This window comes from Oculina patagonica, chromosome 4 (assembly GCF_052425735.1).
Source record: "Oculina patagonica isolate OP01 chromosome 4, crgOcupat, whole genome shotgun sequence".
Taxonomy (NCBI): Eukaryota; Metazoa; Cnidaria; class Anthozoa; order Scleractinia; family Oculinidae; genus Oculina; species Oculina patagonica.
In genome coordinates, this window is record NC_135761.1 from 8,174,227 (window position 1) to 8,191,586 (window position 17,360).

The 17,360-nt window shown below is 38.6% G+C and overlaps 1 protein-coding gene across 1 annotated transcript; it reads right to left on the reverse strand.

Moving 5' to 3' along the window:
- Positions 1–931: 931 nt before the first annotated feature.
- On the reverse strand, positions 932–16,932 carry LOC144649347 (BBSome complex member BBS4-like). Its single transcript, XM_078508837.1, has 16 exons — positions 16,545–16,932; positions 14,958–15,037; positions 14,231–14,294; positions 11,750–11,861; positions 10,202–10,274; positions 9,879–9,897; positions 9,746–9,780; positions 9,242–9,369; positions 8,728–8,782; positions 8,537–8,605; positions 8,015–8,167; positions 7,187–7,278; positions 6,090–6,169; positions 3,607–3,676; positions 2,984–3,125; positions 932–2,014 (listed from the first exon to the last, which is right to left on the reverse strand). Exons 1-16 carry the CDS (start codon positions 16,741–16,743, stop codon positions 1,835–1,837), a joined length of 1,551 nt encoding a protein of 516 aa, XP_078364963.1. The 5' UTR covers positions 16,744–16,932; the 3' UTR covers positions 932–1,834.
- Between the last annotated feature and the right edge of the window lie 428 nt (positions 16,933–17,360).

Sequence of the window (17,360 nt, forward strand, 5' to 3'; positions counted from 1 at the left end):
CAAACACGATAGATATTTTCCTCAAGGCCTCGCGAGGCAAAATTCTCACGAAAAATGTCCGCACACGAGAGAAATCTGCTGAGCAAACGGGCACGCGAGGCGGTTAGCTCAGCTAGTTACTTTCCATGATTTCCTAAGTTGATCCGAAGACTTACCGAGTTGAACTGAAATCTTCGGAAGATTTTTTTTTTGATTTAGCCCCGAAGACTTATTAAGGTTTCTGAAGTTTACTCGAAGCATTCTGAAGACGAAGCGAGGAGTTATAAAGGTCACCATTCCGGTTTTTTTCATTTTGTTGAGTATATTTTAAATGAAAAAGCCCGACTCTCTTGTACAATTCGTGATGTTTGAATGTTCCCAAGCTGCACTCGCCCGTGCAATTTAAAAGAAAACATCACTCCAACCTATTATTCTCAATTGAAACTAATCACGAATTGGTACGAGGCCGCGCAATCTCCTTTATACGAATTGGACTCCACTTTGTTTTATAACAATCACCAATCGTACTTCTGCTAGCTAAATCCTAGCTTTAAATTGGATAGTGACAACCTTGAAATCGCCAAGAATAAACGGCGAAAACCGAGACCAGCCTTTTGTGTTTAGCTGTGTTTGTCGATTCGACAACTTTAATAACATCAGCGTATATATACAATCAAAAGAGGACAAATAATGTTCTTATATATATTTTTCCTTTAAGAACATTTTTCGAAATAAGAACGTTGAGACTGAAATTGACCAAGCTTTTCTATAACATGCTTGGAGGGTAACCCTTCATCTATCCTGCAGAACAGGCGTTTTATTTTGTGGGTTGCGTTCGCCCTCCCGCAAAATAGACCGCCTAGCTTTTCTGCACTACCTCCATTCATGATTTACGCGTCGTTCCAAGATGAGAGTATGCCATCGGTAGACACATTTACATCGATTTTCGAGCTCGGGTTGCCTGTTCAACTTCATTCTATAACCTATGAATCTATCAATGTATTATTTACACAGCTGAAAAACATTTTACAATTACCGTTAACTTCCTAATGTAACGACCCCAGTGAGGCCCGGTTCAGACGCCGTACTTTTCATGAGCCGAACTCAATTCGAATTTGGACCGACCCAAATTGACAAAAGTACGTCTCTTGATTCAGACGCCGTACTTTTTGGCCGTTCCGAGGCCGTCCCTAATACAGTTCCAATAATTGAGGTAAACTGCTGGCAAAATAAATTATAATAATTTCTGAATTAGGATCGGCACATGAAAAGTACGGCGTCTGAATCAAAGCCGTTCCAAAGGCGTTCCACAGGCGAAATTCTCGGCCAAGCCAGGCGGGATGAACGGGTGAGCCGTTCCAAATTGCAATAGCCGTTCTTATTTGATTCAGACGCCGATTTTTTCATGTACTTAATTCAAGGAATTAGGTTCGGCTCATGAAAAGATCGGCGTCTGAACCGGGCCTTAGTTTGGGATTTAGAACTCCTTATCGCATGCCAACTCTTGGAGAGTTGCAACTTGCGGGTTGCTAAAAACGTTTTCAAAAGCTGAAAACCTCGAAAGAATTAACATTACATCAAAAACAAGGTAATATTTCCTTTCGGAATAAGGGTCACCTTAGACAAATTTCATATCACTTTTGGTACAACTTGTTGTATCTTTTAGCTCCATTTGTTTCTCATATCAAGTCAAGATATGTTTGAGTTTGCTACAGTTTGGGAGGAACACAACTTTTGGAATTTGCAAATAACAGTTAAACTTATCGCTACATTTAGGGACGGGAAGTTACTCAACTGGAAATTTACGGTATTAATCAGTTCGTCGCGTATTTGCGCCTTTTATTTCCGTGCTTGTTTAAACAAAAGATCCATCGTCTTGGAAAGACGCACTACTGCTTGCTACAGACTCTGGCGCCGAAGGATTTCGAGAATCCGGCTGTGACGCCCGCGGTGGTTGACCAGCGTTACTTCCTTCCCACACCAGGCTCTCTCCGACTTGCAAAGATGGACCGAGCTTGTTGGCTACATCGATAAGCTGTAAATACAAAAAAATGAAACAATGGGATCAATCTCAAACAGAGTTACGGAAACCAATATTGTCACTTTTAAAAATCGTTTTTCGTCGTAATGAGTGTATCGTTTTTGACATTTTTGGCCGCCATACTTGTGTACCAAAGTGGTGCAGTAATATGACCGACAAATATTAAAGGAGAAGTTCACTCCAGAATGGTCATTTATTTTCTTTACGCCAATAAAAAGTTTACACAAAGATATGTTATTCACCAAAATTTCAGCCTCTAACGTTCGCTATAACCCTACGAAATCTCTCCCAAAACTCGACAACTGAACGCCGCCATCTTGGAGCTGGTAATGTATGCGTGACGTCAAAGAGCTCAACCTGAAGTTTAACGGGAAAATTTTAATAGTCGAAACTCCTTGTTTTTTGTATTTTTTGGAGCTTTGTTTGAGCAAAATGGAGCTGCACAAACAGGCATTTTGACAAACAAATGCCACTTCGAAGAAACAAGGAGTTTCGAGTATTTATATTTTCCCGCCAAACTTCAGGCTGAGCTCTTAGACGTCACGCATACATTACCAGCTCCAAGATGGCGGCGTTCAGTTGTCGAGTTTTGGGAAAGATTTCGTAGGGTTATAGCGCTTGTTGGAGGCTGAAATTTTGGTAATTAACATATCTTTGTATATACTTTTTATTGGCGTAAACAAAATAAATGGCCATTCTGGAGTGAACTTCTCCTTTAAGTTCTATAGTTTTCCAAAAAAAATTTTCCCTCGATAACTCGGTTATAATGAACACTGTAAAAAAACTTGCTAAAACTTGAGCAACGTACTTCTTTTCATGAAGGCTACGATCTCTGCGTTTGTTGACGTTTCTGGTGCAATCGCTTTGCAAGAATTTTGGTGTAAACAATTGATACTTTAAAAACCGTCATCAAAGATAAGTGAACATGCTTATTTTGAAATCTCGAGCTAAGTACAAGCCTACCTCTTGATCAATCTCGTTCCCTTTTACCGAACGGTAGGATTCCATCTTTTTCTCGTAAATGTTAAACTGTTTAGCAGCTTCTTTTCTCTCGCCTGCATTGTACAGGAAGATACTAAAGTTCAAGTTGATTGACGGATCAGTGCTGGAAAGAAACATCACAATTAGAGACTTATTGCGCTAATGGGGCTTTGTCAAGGATTTTAACAGATTTTTGGGATCAGCTCAAAAATATATTTTTGTTGTAGGAAACCTAAAAATAATGATCCATTTTTTATTAACAATTGCTATATTAGATCACTGAAACTGATAACAAGAATCTTTGGCTGCGAATGGCTAGGATGAAAATTGATTACAGCTTGAAAAATTGTGGCTCAACTTTTCAATCGATATTTATTGCCGTGGTTTGATTTCTCTCTGCAAATTAAGGATATATCTTCCTTTAGATGTTCAGAGATAATGTTTTTCGTGGGTTAAATTGCCAAACACTAATTTCAAAACAGTTTAGACCAAAAATCCGTGAAATCCCTGACGTGTGACGCTCTAAGTTTTAACAGGTGAAGACTCAATCTGCTCTGGCAACAAAAATCTGCAGGATTAGCCGGTAAATGTTTCAGTAATCTTACTTGTCTAAGTTAGCAGCCTGTTCGTAAGCATGCCTTGCATTCTCCTGGTCTTCCAGGTGAGACAGAGCAACTGTAACAAAGTGGAACAGACCGATATTAATATCATATCACTAGCTTTTGAAAGTGACTTTACCCTGTCAGAGACTCTACAAGCATTCCTTCTCTGCGGCATTACGAGCGTTCTTCCTTTGAGTTTTCCTTCCTATGAGGCTGTTAAACAATTTGTCCATGCTTAAGCGCCCACTATTGGGTTGTGGTGCACGCGGGAAGTTTGGAGAGCACGAGAGAGGCGAAAGAGTTGCTCGAGGCGATAGTGAAGAGCAACTCTAGCTTCTTGAGTGCCCTCCAAACTTCCCAAGTGCATCAATAACTCGACAGTGCACAGCTAAATGCTTAAAACAATTGTTTTATAACATTGCCGGTGGAAATGTCGATCAAAACCTGCGCCAAAAACTCGCGCGAGAGAAAAAAAATCTGACAAAGCAATTTGCCCACGCTTTCAGCGTGAACTATTGGATTATGGTGCACGTTTATGTCTACCGAATGTGATTACGAGTCTCGGTTAGCTATATATATACCGTAAAATTCCGGTTATAAGCCCCCCCCGGTTATAGGCCCATCAATCTGGAAACAAAAAAATACATCCGGTTATAAGCCCTCCCGGATATAAGCCCCCCTCTACCGGATGACAGTACTGAACAGGGCTAAATGTTGCTTTTTTGTGCGTTTTTAACTTAAAAACGTATTTCGATCAACACTCTCGAGGCTCGTTTCGAAACGTTTTTTTCCTTCCGCTTATAAGCCCTCCCGAATATAAGCCCCTCCGCTTATAAGCCCACCCAAAAACCCTTATGAAGTTGTATAAGCCCAGGGCTTATAACCGGAATTATACGGTATGTTATAAAATTAGTTTAATTAGTATTTCAGTCATTTAAGACAAATAATGAAGTTAGCCTCGCTTTTATAACAATTTCTCCCTTCAGCTGCTAAGTTCCTTTACAAGTATTTTATCCCCGAAAGATGGACTTCAGTGAGTCCCTATGACGGGCCCTCACTATGAGACTCCATAGGTGTTTCTTTCCTGACAGGGGTCTCTGAATGCACATCCTTCCCATTACAGGGCTCGAGACTAACGGTAGCCAACTAGCCAAAGGCTAGTAAAAATGCAGTTTTGGCTAGTAGGTTTTGGCCTTTCACTAGCCAAAATGGCTAGTGAAAAAATCAGGTATTAGTGGCAAGAAACCGCATTTATTAAAATCGTCTCTCAGAGAATATAACTAACAAGTAAACTGTTGACATTATAGAATGTGAAGCTTTAAACAAAATTCTAGTTGACAAAAATGCATGTACATGTACAATTTTTATAGTGAAGAACAAAGCCCAATTTTTTAAGGAAAAAAAAACGTGAAGATTTAAGGTCGCGCAGGACCCTTGAGATCATTATGTATGTATTTATTTAAAGAGTAGGCACGAACTGCGACGACTGAAGCCGAAAACAAACGAAATGTTCATGACAATGTTTTTCTTAAAGTTCTTTGTACAAGTAATTACACGGTATTGTTCTCAGCTTTGCGTACTGTGCGCTGAAACAAAGCGAATTATCATAATTAGATTCACTGCTGCGAATATAGCACACGTCGGTTGTAAACATTGACTCGGAAGGTCTTCGGAAGCGGAAAATCCTGCAATTTTGTGTCCAAGTTTTCTTCGCCGATATAGAATTTCAGGAGTTGATTCGCGAGGAACATGAACTTGGCGCACCCTATTGTGTTATGACAAGAGCGAATTTTGAAATTTCGTTCTCAAAATGAAGATAGCACGTTTCAAAGTTTAGATTTCACATTTTTACTCTCTTAGAAGCAGATAACTTCTAGCAGTTTTTGAAATCGAAAATTTCGTTCTTGTCATAACACAAAAGAGGTTATGATTCATCACTAGGTTATATAATCATTTAACTCGGTGCGCTGTAGTAGCCGAAAACTTGGACACAAAATCGCATTATCTGCAGTTAAACTTTTAAGAACCTGTAACATTACAGCAAACAGTCATCTCTTAGTAAAAGGACAATCATGATGTAATTCCATCATCCCTTAATATCCTTGAAAATTTTTAGAGAAATCGATGTTCAAATTGTAGCGAATTAAAGCTTTACAAGATAGCACTCCGTCAAGAAATTTGGCTAATGAATTTATTAATGAGCAAGGGTCCTGCGCGACCTTAAGGAACATTTTATGGTTAAAAGTTTAAACATTATCGCACATTGTTTTCACCCCCCCCCCCCCCCCCTTAAAAGAAGAACTATGCTTAAAAATTGTGGCTAGTAGAAAATAAGTTTTGGCTAGTGAAATCAAAGCTGTCTCTAGCCACTTGGCTAGTTAGCAAAAAAGTTAGTCTCGAGCCCTGCTGATTAACTTAAGATTACCAGGCTTGTGCACAAGGAAGCTGAGGGTTGCGTCTAATCAGATATCTACTGGGACACTTACTTGCAAGCAACATGAAGAGGTGACCGTGCTTGGGTTTGAGAGTAATTGCCGCGCTTAGAAAATGAAATGCAGAGGCGTATCTAATCAAGGTTAAGAAAACTTGAAAAAAAGGATTACAATTAACTTACTTGTTTACTTGAAATGAATAAAGCAAGTTTGTTATTCCATAAATAAAATGAGCAAAAATCCAGCGACAATGTTCTACGTTACATCATTGGTGTCGCACCACATGAAAAACATACTCTAAATACTACCAAGTTTGCTATTCGTTATCCGTGTCAATCTTCCCCAATTTTCACCATCCTTACTCCTTTTTGGTTTATTTTTGCCTCTTTTGTGTTTTTCTACCTGAGTTAACTGTTATTTTGAGTTTTCCTTGATTTAAAGGCACTTCTGTGTATTAAAACATAACTTATTCTGTGGCACATACATGTAGTTTCTGTGAGTCCTGCAAGTACCTCGGAGCACTATTGAAGATTCCTTCAGTGGCGCAAACCTACATCATCGATAAACGTTAGTTAACAGCGGCTATTTGATGACAAATTATGTTTCGTTAATTTTAATATCGTCAGCGGCTACTTATTTTAGCGAGTTGGGCGAAAATCGCTTAATTTCGTATTCGCTAAAATTAAACATAGTCGACTTGAAAAATTCTTCAAAAATTGGATGCCGGTAGCTTTGTCCTTTCTGGAAATGCAACATTGCAAAATGTATGTTAATTTCATGTGAGTTTGTTCTTTTACGGAACATTTATTTCCATCTTAGACTGGCCTGTGAACGGAGACAAGTGACAGCCAGAAAATACGTGTTCGTTCGCAGGCTCATTAAAAACTGGTTTACACGATAACACTGATTTTTTTAGAATTTTTGGAAAATCGCTAAATTAAATTAAAATAGTCGCTAAATCTTGCCCAGAAAAAATCGCTAAAATTAAATAAATATAAATGACCTTAAGGTATTTCAGTCCCTCCTTTAAATGCTGCAGTACTTATGCCTACTCTAACACAGCTCACCCCCCCCCCCCCCACTTTCTAACCCTAATGTAAGTTAGGGCAGGTGACCGTACATGTAGTTTCAGATTGAAGTGACAAGGATACTGTTGCATTGTAAGGTGAATGATTCCCAAGTTGTAAAGGATTTTCCATTCAAATGGCGCCATGTATGTAGCTCGCTTCAGACAGCTGATGGCCTAAAAAGATCATGAATCATACTGATAAGTTTATGATTTACAACTTTCTTTCTAAATGCATAGGGCATGAAATTTGAAATAACGTGTCACGTTTTTCGCTAGTTGCAAAGTTAACGTACTGCACGGTTACATGTACAACTTGCTATCAAATTAGTGAGCACTCAAGGTGGCGGTGCTAAAACACACACAGTGCACACAGGAAAATGTTGCAGGGACATGTAGCACAAAACCTTGCAGCAAAAAAAAAAATGGTAAAATGAGCCACGTCACTGCAGTGCGTCCCACCATCATCTTGTGTGTGTACATGTGATCTTGTTGCTGCTACACTGTTCGATCGGGCAATCATCACAAGTTTCATCAACAATAAAACACGCTTGGCAGGGACCGGATTTACAGGCGGGCCAAGCCTTAACTTTTGGTAAAAAATGCTTCCAGAACACTGTAAGTATCATCTTTTTCGCGCTCTCGCCAATTTTTTCGGTACCCTCTTTCCGAAATTTTATGGATTCGCCCCTACTTAGTGTTGTTCAGGTTTAGATACCACCAAAACTTATTGTGAAGTATGGTCAATCAACTATTAAACCAAGATCCCTGTGCCACATTTGCATGATAAAAAAATTTTGAGATTAGGCTGGAATGTGACAACTGCTTAGGACTGTAAACAATATATCACAGTCTACCTGGAAAACCAGTGCAGTAACTCTTGATATAAAAATTAATTTGTTCATCAACTTACTGCAACATATTTCTTTTTGCCAAAGAAGCACATGCCAATGTTATTCCACAAGTGAGGTGATTCAGGTGTGGCCGCTGCAGCAATTCTGTATTTGGTCAGTGCGACATCATAATCACCATGTGACTGGATCATGGAACCAGCTCCTAGAATGGCCTGGCATGAAGAAATTGTTCATTAATAATAGCTAGCCTTGCACGCAATTGCGTGTCTGAAATTATATTTTCGATCATCTTCAAGATAGATATAGATAGTTTATTGCAACTTTAAAATCAAGTGAACTGAATGTAAGACAACTTCATGATGTGTTCCTGTTTCTTTTAATTGAAGTAAAACTGAAAGGTGCACCATGCCATAACAAAGGGCTAATTACTGTGAACGTGAACCTTCATGTACATCTTTCAGCCCAATTTCATGTTTACTGCTTAATAAGTAAAGCCTTTTTCATACAGGGTGCTCTTCTCAGTTATGTTTTGAAAGGTCATAACACTCACAGGAATCGCATGAAAAATCGCAAGTTCTCACCTTAACATTGCTAGGATCATATGTAAGTGCATTTCCAAGGTGCTCAAAAGCCTTTGAGGTCTGACCCAGCTATGACAAAAAAAGGCAAATAGAGTTCAACGTTTGACACAGTCAGGGGGGCAAGAAAAGAATTAGATGCAATATGAGAAGTAAAATGAAAACAAGCTCAAAGTCTTCAGTGAATCAGTTACCTGTAAGTAAAGCAGTCCAAGTGTTGTCATTAGGTCTGGATTTTCTGGTGAAAACCTGGAAGTCAGTTTTATAACGCATTAAAACATGTCTACTTCTCATGTCTACTCACAGTAGTAAACCGATCAGATGGCAGAATTTTTTCCCAAAAGTTCAGAAAGTTGCAGAACACTTTTCGAAATTTCTTTTGTCGGTGGCCTTTCAACAAAAAATAGCAAAATAACACATTGTGTTCCACAAAACGACCCTCCCACAGAATAGGATAGGCCGGAAAGATATAGGGATATTTCTTTAGGTGGATAGAAATATTTCCTGAGGCTGCACATTACAAATAAACTTCACCCTCTACCCTTCCAAACCCCCCTCCCCCGGCGGAAATTGCAGTTTAGCTTTCGACACTTTTAAAACTTTCAATGGTTTTTTAATCTCTTATTCCCCTTAGAATTTCCACTGATCTTTCATGGGGTGGATGGGGATACATGTATTTCCTGAAACTGCACATAACAAATTACTCACTCGATTGCTTTCTTGAAAATGTCAATGGCAGATTCTGTGTCGCCCTCTAAGAGTAAAACTTTACCGAGCTGAATAAAGGATGCATCATGCCGGTGATATTGTAAGGCATGCTTGAAACAGTCTTTAGCCTAAAAAGAAAGACGGGCAAAAATAAAGCTGTAGGTATTAAAAGTTACGCTACATGTAAAATAAAGATTATTTTGATAGAAACCAATTAAGCCTTCACCACATGCTAACATGTGCAGTCAGAGGTGTTTTCACTGCAATTTCTCCAGAAAGGTTTTATGCTCCATCAAACAAATTAAAACTCCTCATTAAACTATTTAAATTGGAATTCTTACAGTGTAGTTTACCTGTTTGCTTAATGACCAGAGCATGACATTTGCAACTAACAATATTAAGCTTCTTTTTCATAATATGACGATAATAAACAAATAAAAAATTATAATTATAATTGTTTGCATGTACATACCGTACAAACTTATTAATAAGTTCTTTCTTTACCTTTTCAAAATCCTTCATATACACGTAGCAAACACCTGAAAAATGTTTTCAGTTGAGAATGAGATCACAAAACCTGTTGTAAATTTTGCATTTGTGTGGACAAATCAGGGAAAGAATTCTGTTAAAAACTTACCTTGATTGTGATAAATTTCCTGCATCACAAAACAGAGAAATTAATGGCTAACATTAAATTTAATTCTTTTTCCATTTTATCATCTAACAACAAAATATACAGCATTAACTACTTAAATGATGTAAAACTTAAAACAAGCCCTACAGCAGATTGCAATGAAAAACACCACAGGTCACTGAGAAGTCTCTAACAATGCAAAATACAGAAAACAAGTCCTACAGGGGATTATAAATCATAAAAGTTATAATAAATATCTTTCTCAATTCAAATCATTGAATCATTACTGACAACAAACTTTATTTTATTTTAATAACTCCACATACCCAGTCTTTGGTGCTGAGTTTTGCAGCTTCATTATACACTTCAAGAGCAGCTTTGTGACGAGCAAGGAGAAAACTGAAAAAAAAGTACCGGTACATGCACAAAGTCAAACAGATAATTAAGAAATCAATGTTCTCTTCAGTATCAAGGTTAAAATGTGGCTCTAGTAAATAGGATTTACAATGAAGTTTAAGCTACATGTAGACTCAAGCTAATGCTGGTCAGCACCTCTCTGTGACAGTCATGCATATGAAACAGATTACCTTATTACATGAAATTTTCGCGACACTTTAATTTCGCGCATTTTGCGATTCCAAAAAAATTGCAAAATTAAAGTGACGCGAACAATAAGTGTCGCGAACATAACATGCCGCGAAAATTAAGTGACTCACATTATACCAACAATAAAATAATAAGTTTAGTACCAATGAAGGAAGGATTTTCAGTGTAAATGGATGTTGTCGTCAATTGACTCAAGAACGATAACTCATGCACGTACAAACATGACCTACTTGTAGACATTGTAAGAAGTCTAAGAAGTGCTCTGTTGTTGCTATTGCCGAGAATTAGTCCCTCCCTTGCGTTTTGTTAATTTTAACGTTATTGTTCCTTTGATGAAGTTGTTTTATTTCATTTAAGGGCATGTTAAATAATATTGGCAAGAAAATGTGTCTTACTCAAAAACGCGAATTTAAAGTGATTCAAAATACATAATTTTCGCAAAATCGCGAAATTTAAGTGTCGCGAAATATGTGCACCTCAATATCGCGAAATAAACGTGTCGCGAAAATTTTATGTAATAAGGTAACTATAACCTAGGTTGGAAACAAATTTAACCTGAAAAACCAATTTGACAGGTCTACAGTACAACATTTCTTCTGATTCTGAGTGTGATCTAGTGTACACCCGGGATTACCATGGATACCATTGCCCTTTGTCCCATCATGTCTGGCTCTTCTATGTAACTGTTGTAGATTGCAAGTTTCTCAAGCTCATCTATTGGCAATGAGTTTAGTTTGAGCAGTCTCATTTACTGTATGGCTGTAGCTTGTACAGTAGATTGCGAGTTTCTCAAGCTCATCTATTGGCAATGAGTTTAGTTTGAGCAGTCTCATTTACTGTACGGCTGTAGCTTGACAGAACTTTTGGCTTCTTCTACTTAACAATTATTCCACAAGCGCGTGTTGGATATGAGCCAACGAGGCGCGTAGTACCTGGCCGAGTTGGTTATAACGATCTCATATCTAACAAGTGCGAGTGGAATAATTGCTTTATTAAAAACGCCCAAAGAATTGCAATATTTGAGCTCCCCAGCTGTTTTTGTTCACGCGTTTTGGCTACCATATTTGTGGTCATTGATATATGAGCTCATATACCATTGCCTGTTATCCAATCAAAAAGCAGGAATTGCAATATTACCATTGCTAGTTTTTAATAATGTCAGTTATAGGACTGGTTTTTCACAAGAAACTTAAAACATCTAAGCCTGGGTCCTATAGGAAGCTCTCCAAGCATTTCATCAGAGAACACATGCACAGTTGTATACTTACAGAGATCGTGCTACTTGTTTAAGGTTGTCAGCACTTTGCGGATTGATCTGCACAGTCCTCTGGAACAGATCCAGTGATTCTTGTATTTGGCCTTCTTGACGAAGAATTAATGCTGAAAAAAAAACAGTCATTTACGCTCAGTGTGTAAAATCATCTACTACAATATTTCTAAAAGTTACCTACCACCAACAGTTTTTTTTAATTACTAGAGTAATAATATACTACACAATTAAAGGTGGCTAAATCATCATGACGTAACTTTAGAGAAATGGAGAAAGCCTGGGGGGACTCCCTTATAAAAACATGGGAGTGCTTGTTAGGAAATTTACAAAACGCCCCTTTAAAGTACCAAATTTCCATTTTGTGGGTGTGGCCCAAATTCATTTTTTCGACGTTTTTGCTTGTTTACAAGCTAAAATGGTAGAATAGGGGTTATGTGGACAAGATTTGGAACCACATATTTGTAAACTCTCAAGGGACTTTTTTAATTTCTCAAGGGACTGTTTTAATTTCTCAAGGGATTACTTTCCGCTGTGGGTGATCACTTGCGATCTCGTGGAAAAAACGTGACTTGTCACGTTATATAACAATTTTAAAAGTGACATGTCAGCTTTCTTATCTCAACGCACATGTGTCTGAAAGGCGATCTACAAAAAGCGTCACACAAGCAATGGATTGCGTAACTAAAACACGAATAAATAATCACTAGCACTTACATCGTTTAAAAATTACAAACGTCAAAAATAAACCATACCAAAAAACTCGCTCTTTTCAAAGATATTTTTGAAGTTAAAACAAATGCAAGAGATGGGGGCTTCTTTTAGCTTAGGAGCGGTTAAAAATTAGGCCAAATTTGGTCGCTACATGCATCATCAGCCTAGGTCGTTAGGGACGAGACCTCGCGTTGAGCCGTTGACAGCAATGTTGCATGAATCGGCTTTACAACATGCGATCGTATCTACGCAGTTCGAGTGGAATTTCAGTCAAAGACAGCAAAATTCTTTCGTATTTCATCTTCAAATATACTTCGAAAGCATGCACTGTATATATGGCTTTTGTTTAATCCTGGGTCTTGATATCCGACCCTCGCAGAGCCTAGACAAAACGCAGCTTGAGTGTAACGATTTGTTTACGCCGCAATTATATGCGCAATGTTTTCTCCGACAGTAGTCGGAAATATCCGTATTTTTTTTCGTGCTTTTTCGTGGAGCAATCGTAACGATACGGCCTTGAACACATTGAACAGCGGTCTACCTATAGCAATTCAAATATGGCGTCGCAAAAACAAAGCGTCGAACGCATATTTTGCTGTTTCATTTGCTAATTTTGCTGCCGTAATCGACTGCCTCGAATGGTCCTTGCAATTTTAAAGTATAGAATTGTCAGATCTCGGTGAAATTTGCACTGTTTATTTGTGTAATGTTAAGGAATATGTGTAAAAATACCCGGCGCGGACGAGCCATTTTTGACAAAATGATATGGCTGCATTTCCGCGAAGATAGGAAATTGTTAAACTAAACTACAAAGAAACTGTAATGATAAGTTCGAAGAACAATGCACAGGATAAACCTTCGACTCATACTTCATGCAAAAACGTCGATATCTCGAAGAGACTTTGATTTAACCCTAAGAGGTACCCATTCTAAAAAAAAATAAAAACTTACTGGCCTTGGCAATTTTAATAGTTAATAAGAAATAAAAGTTATTTGCATAACAAATATGGTTACGGTTCTTGTCATTTTCCAGATCATTAACCTAAAAGCCTGGGGGGGGTACTCCCTATAATGGCCTATACGGGGAGGCTGCGCCCAAAAGGGGTACCTTTTTCAGACTTCAGGTATATAAAAGGGTAGGGATTTCACGACTTTTAGTATATGAAAGGGTATGGAAATCTGTCATTTGGCTATTTAAAAGGGCCTTTAATTAAAATATTTCGAACAGACGCAATTTATGGCTGTATTATTTTAATTTATTAAGCACTACATAAAAATGACAAGAAAACGTCCTATTTTAAGTCCACGCCATGTCTCTTAGGTATATGAAAGGGGTACCTTTTTTCAGTTAAAGGTATATGAAAGGGGTACAATTTCTGTCAAAAATGGTATATAAAAGGGTAAGGGGTTAGAACTTGGGGCGGAGCCTCCCCGTATAAAACTTTTCTGAGTACCCCCCCCCCCCCCCCGGGCCTAAAAGGTACTGTGGCAATACTAGCGGTGGCCATTTTAGGTTTTAGCACCGTAAGCGGTACCAATCCACAAATTTTAGCCTCTTAAAGGTATGACAAGCACCCCCATCATTTTATAGGTGATCCCCCCCCCCCCCTGGGTGGGGGGAGAAAGTAAAACATCAAACTTTGCACAAAACAGTAAACTAATATCTAGTTAGAAAAAACATTCCTGGTTAGAAAAAAATTATCTGTGATAAAAAATTAACTACAACAATGGCCTGTAGTCATACTACATGACTGTATAAACATGTTACCTTTGCAATACAAAGCATATTCACACATTCCTTGAGTTTCATCAAGTTGTTCCTTTATAAGAGACTTGAACAAAAGAAATAAAACATTACTTGTCATTTGTGGAGATAACTTGTCTGTTCAGAGAAACTACATGTAAGTAATGCTCTTACTGCAAAATAGACGAATTCAGGACATGTTGTGTACTATAAATAACTGCCTGAGTAACAAAGCCCCACCTAGCATTCAGAACCTAGTTTCATTAAGAAGTTGTAGTTACAATCTTAGGGGTGAAAATATGTTGGCCTTGCCAAAAGTAAATACCACCAAGTATGGACTAAAGTCATGGCGCTACTTTGCCACAAAAATATGGAACAAGCTACCAAATGAAATCAGGGCCACTGTTGGTAAAAATGAATTTGTCCGAAGGATACGCACTGTAAACTTTTAAATTTTTTAGCCGAGTAGATGTAATTTGTTTTTTATATATAGCATTTTTAACATAGTAGACACAATAATATTTTTAGGTAGTGCATTTAAACATTTTAGATTTTAGATTATATATTTTTACATTCTTATAGATTCTATTTTAGTTTTCTTTTATCTGTTATTTTAGTGGAACATCTGTAAACTAGCTATTCTAAGCTAAGCATGTTTCCCACTTTAAATAAAGTATGTAAGTATTGTATTGTATTAGTAACAGAGATAGGGAATGTGACCTTTTCATTTTAGAACAGAAAGCTTCCTCACCTTACAAGGTTCAAATTCCTTTCTAATGAAGTGCAAATGAATAAGCCAGTTTCGTCTTTCATAAACTGGCAGTTCAGGAGCTAAAAAAGAAAGTTTGTACAATTATTCACTCGGTTGGACCTCTTTAATACGGACACCAAAGGGACAGAGCAAAGTGTCTGTATTATAGAGGTGTCCTTATTATAAAGGTCACCACGATGTTGTCACTTCTATAATGACAACTTGGACAGTTTGAAGTGTTCAGTAGCTTCTACTCTGTTAGCTACATCGTTGAGACACTGTCTATCAGTAGAGGGGCCTAATGGTTAGTGCGCTGGACTCCAGATCAAGCGGTCCGGGTTCAAGCACTGGCCGGGGTCATTGTGTTGTGTTCTTGAGCAAGACACTCAAAATGCCTCTCTCCACCCAGGTGTATATTTTATGCACGTATCAATGTTAAGCTGCTGGGGGGGAGGCCGGGCATAGGCCGGGCATTTGAACTTAGCTGAGACTTTCTGATCAAATGCCCAACCCCAGGGCATGCATGGATGTTCAAAATAGTCTTAACTTCAATAACTTATTGTAAGAAAGTCCATTAAAACGGTCAAAAGTCCCCACTATGGGCAAATACTTGCTGTCAAATCCCTCGCCTATGCCCGGCCTCCCCCCCTCCCAAGCGGCTTAAAGATGAATTCCAGTCCGTACTGCGCAATCTCGGCTGCAATGTTTATGTGAGCCCACCACGAAGAAATGTTTACAAACAACACTTAAAATTCCGCGACAAACTTACCTTTTTCTTCATTATTAACGCCAGATATCCTTGCAGAACAAATAATAACGAGTAGAAGAACCTTGACGCTATTTCAAACCGACATTTCAGCTCATCGGAAATTCTTGAACGAAACGAACTGTAATGGCGGACTAAAAAACTTCATGTATGCTGTCACCGAAGTATAACGTTTCAACGAATTCAAAACAAAAACGAAAACAAACCCTGAGTCTGCGCAGTACGGACTGGAAATCAGCTTTAACATTGATAGGTATTAAATGGATAACAAGGACATAATGCTGGGGGGAGTACCCTGCGATTGACTAGACTAGCATCCCCATTCAGGGGGAAGTAAAAAAAATTCCTTGCCACTTAATGCTACAGAAACCGGGATAAGCTCCGGCAGTATGGGCCACATGGCTTGAGGCTTCCCCCCGTTAAATTAAGATGGCTGGATATTGGCATCATTCTTTTTTTTTTTGCCTTGATTATGGAATTTAACTGTGCCTCAGTCCACAAACAAGGGAAGAAAGACCTTGGTCAATATCCAGCCATTTTTCCCGAACAAGTTTGGTCAACAACTCACGGACAATCAGCCAATATGTTCAAATCTCTAAGTAACTGATTGTAAACTGTATAATTATACGTAAATAATTTTCACTAGACACAATGTACTAAATTATCTGTGAAAGTAGTACTTTTGTAACCTGACTTATCAAATATTTTGTTTCATGTTTAACATGAATGTATAAAATGAATGTATAAATTTCCAAAATGATATGTTTACATTGAAATGTTCGACAAAATTATCCTCTAGCCCTGACAATAAAAAAATTTACCTTTTCCACGGCGTTTTGGGGGCTGAGCTTTAGGTTGTGGCGCTGGTGTTTCAGCAGGAACGCTTTCTGGAGACATAGACACACTGGGAGTTTTACCAGCGGAACTTTCAGGACTTACTGTCCCGGGTTCTGAAGCAGTTTCCGACATGGAGAGCTGGCTTCCACTCTCAAGAGCTTCCGCCGTTTTCGAAAATAACATATCACCACTAATTGTGTGATTTTTGAAACTTGTAACCAAAATATACCACTTCTTGTCGCAGATTTTCGACTAAACACGGTTCTAACAGGGCTGATGCTCAGGCAATGAGGTTAATTTGACCACAAAATGGAAGAAAATCGAAGAATTTCAAGTGATGTTTAAGAAATTTGCCCGCCATGACAACGCAGGTGCTTTGTAGACACAAACTGTCGATTACATAAAGGCTCGTTTCAAATAGGAGGAGCTGCTGGTCAGCTCTGATCACGGGCGTTGTTTCGCGCGGAGGTGAAAAACCAAGCTCGACGGGGAACTACGGAAAATGAAGAAATTTAATTTTTGCACATGAACGTAATTTAATTTAATTTTAGCAGTACAAAAAGGTGTAAATAATCACGCTTTTCTACGCTCACATGACTCTCGGCAGGGCCGAAGGCAGGGGGGAGGGGGAGACGGGTTCGCAATGACTCAGGCAGGCGGAAGGCGTAATGCATTAGTCAATTGAAACCCCGGCCCCCCGACCCCCGGGACTTAGCGGGGATTTAACGCGTCCAAAGCCGGGATTTAACGCCCTTTTAACGGCGCGTTGGCCCCGGTGGGCGGTGGTTTTAACAAAATGT

Excerpts from the sequence above, each read along its gene's own strand:
- LOC144649347 (XM_078508837.1), bottom strand. The coding sequence starts at position 16,743 with ATGTTATTTTCGAAAACGGCGGAAGCTCTTGAGAGTGGAAGCCAGCTC. Across the intron at positions 15,038-16,544 it reads CCCAAAACGCCGTGGAAAAG|CTCCTGAACTGCCAGTTTAT; the intron begins GTAAATTTTTTT and ends TTTCTTTTTTAG. Across the intron at positions 11,862-14,230 it reads ATATGCTTTGTATTGCAAAG|CATTAATTCTTCGTCAAGAA; the intron begins GTAACATGTTTA and ends TTTTTTTTTCAG.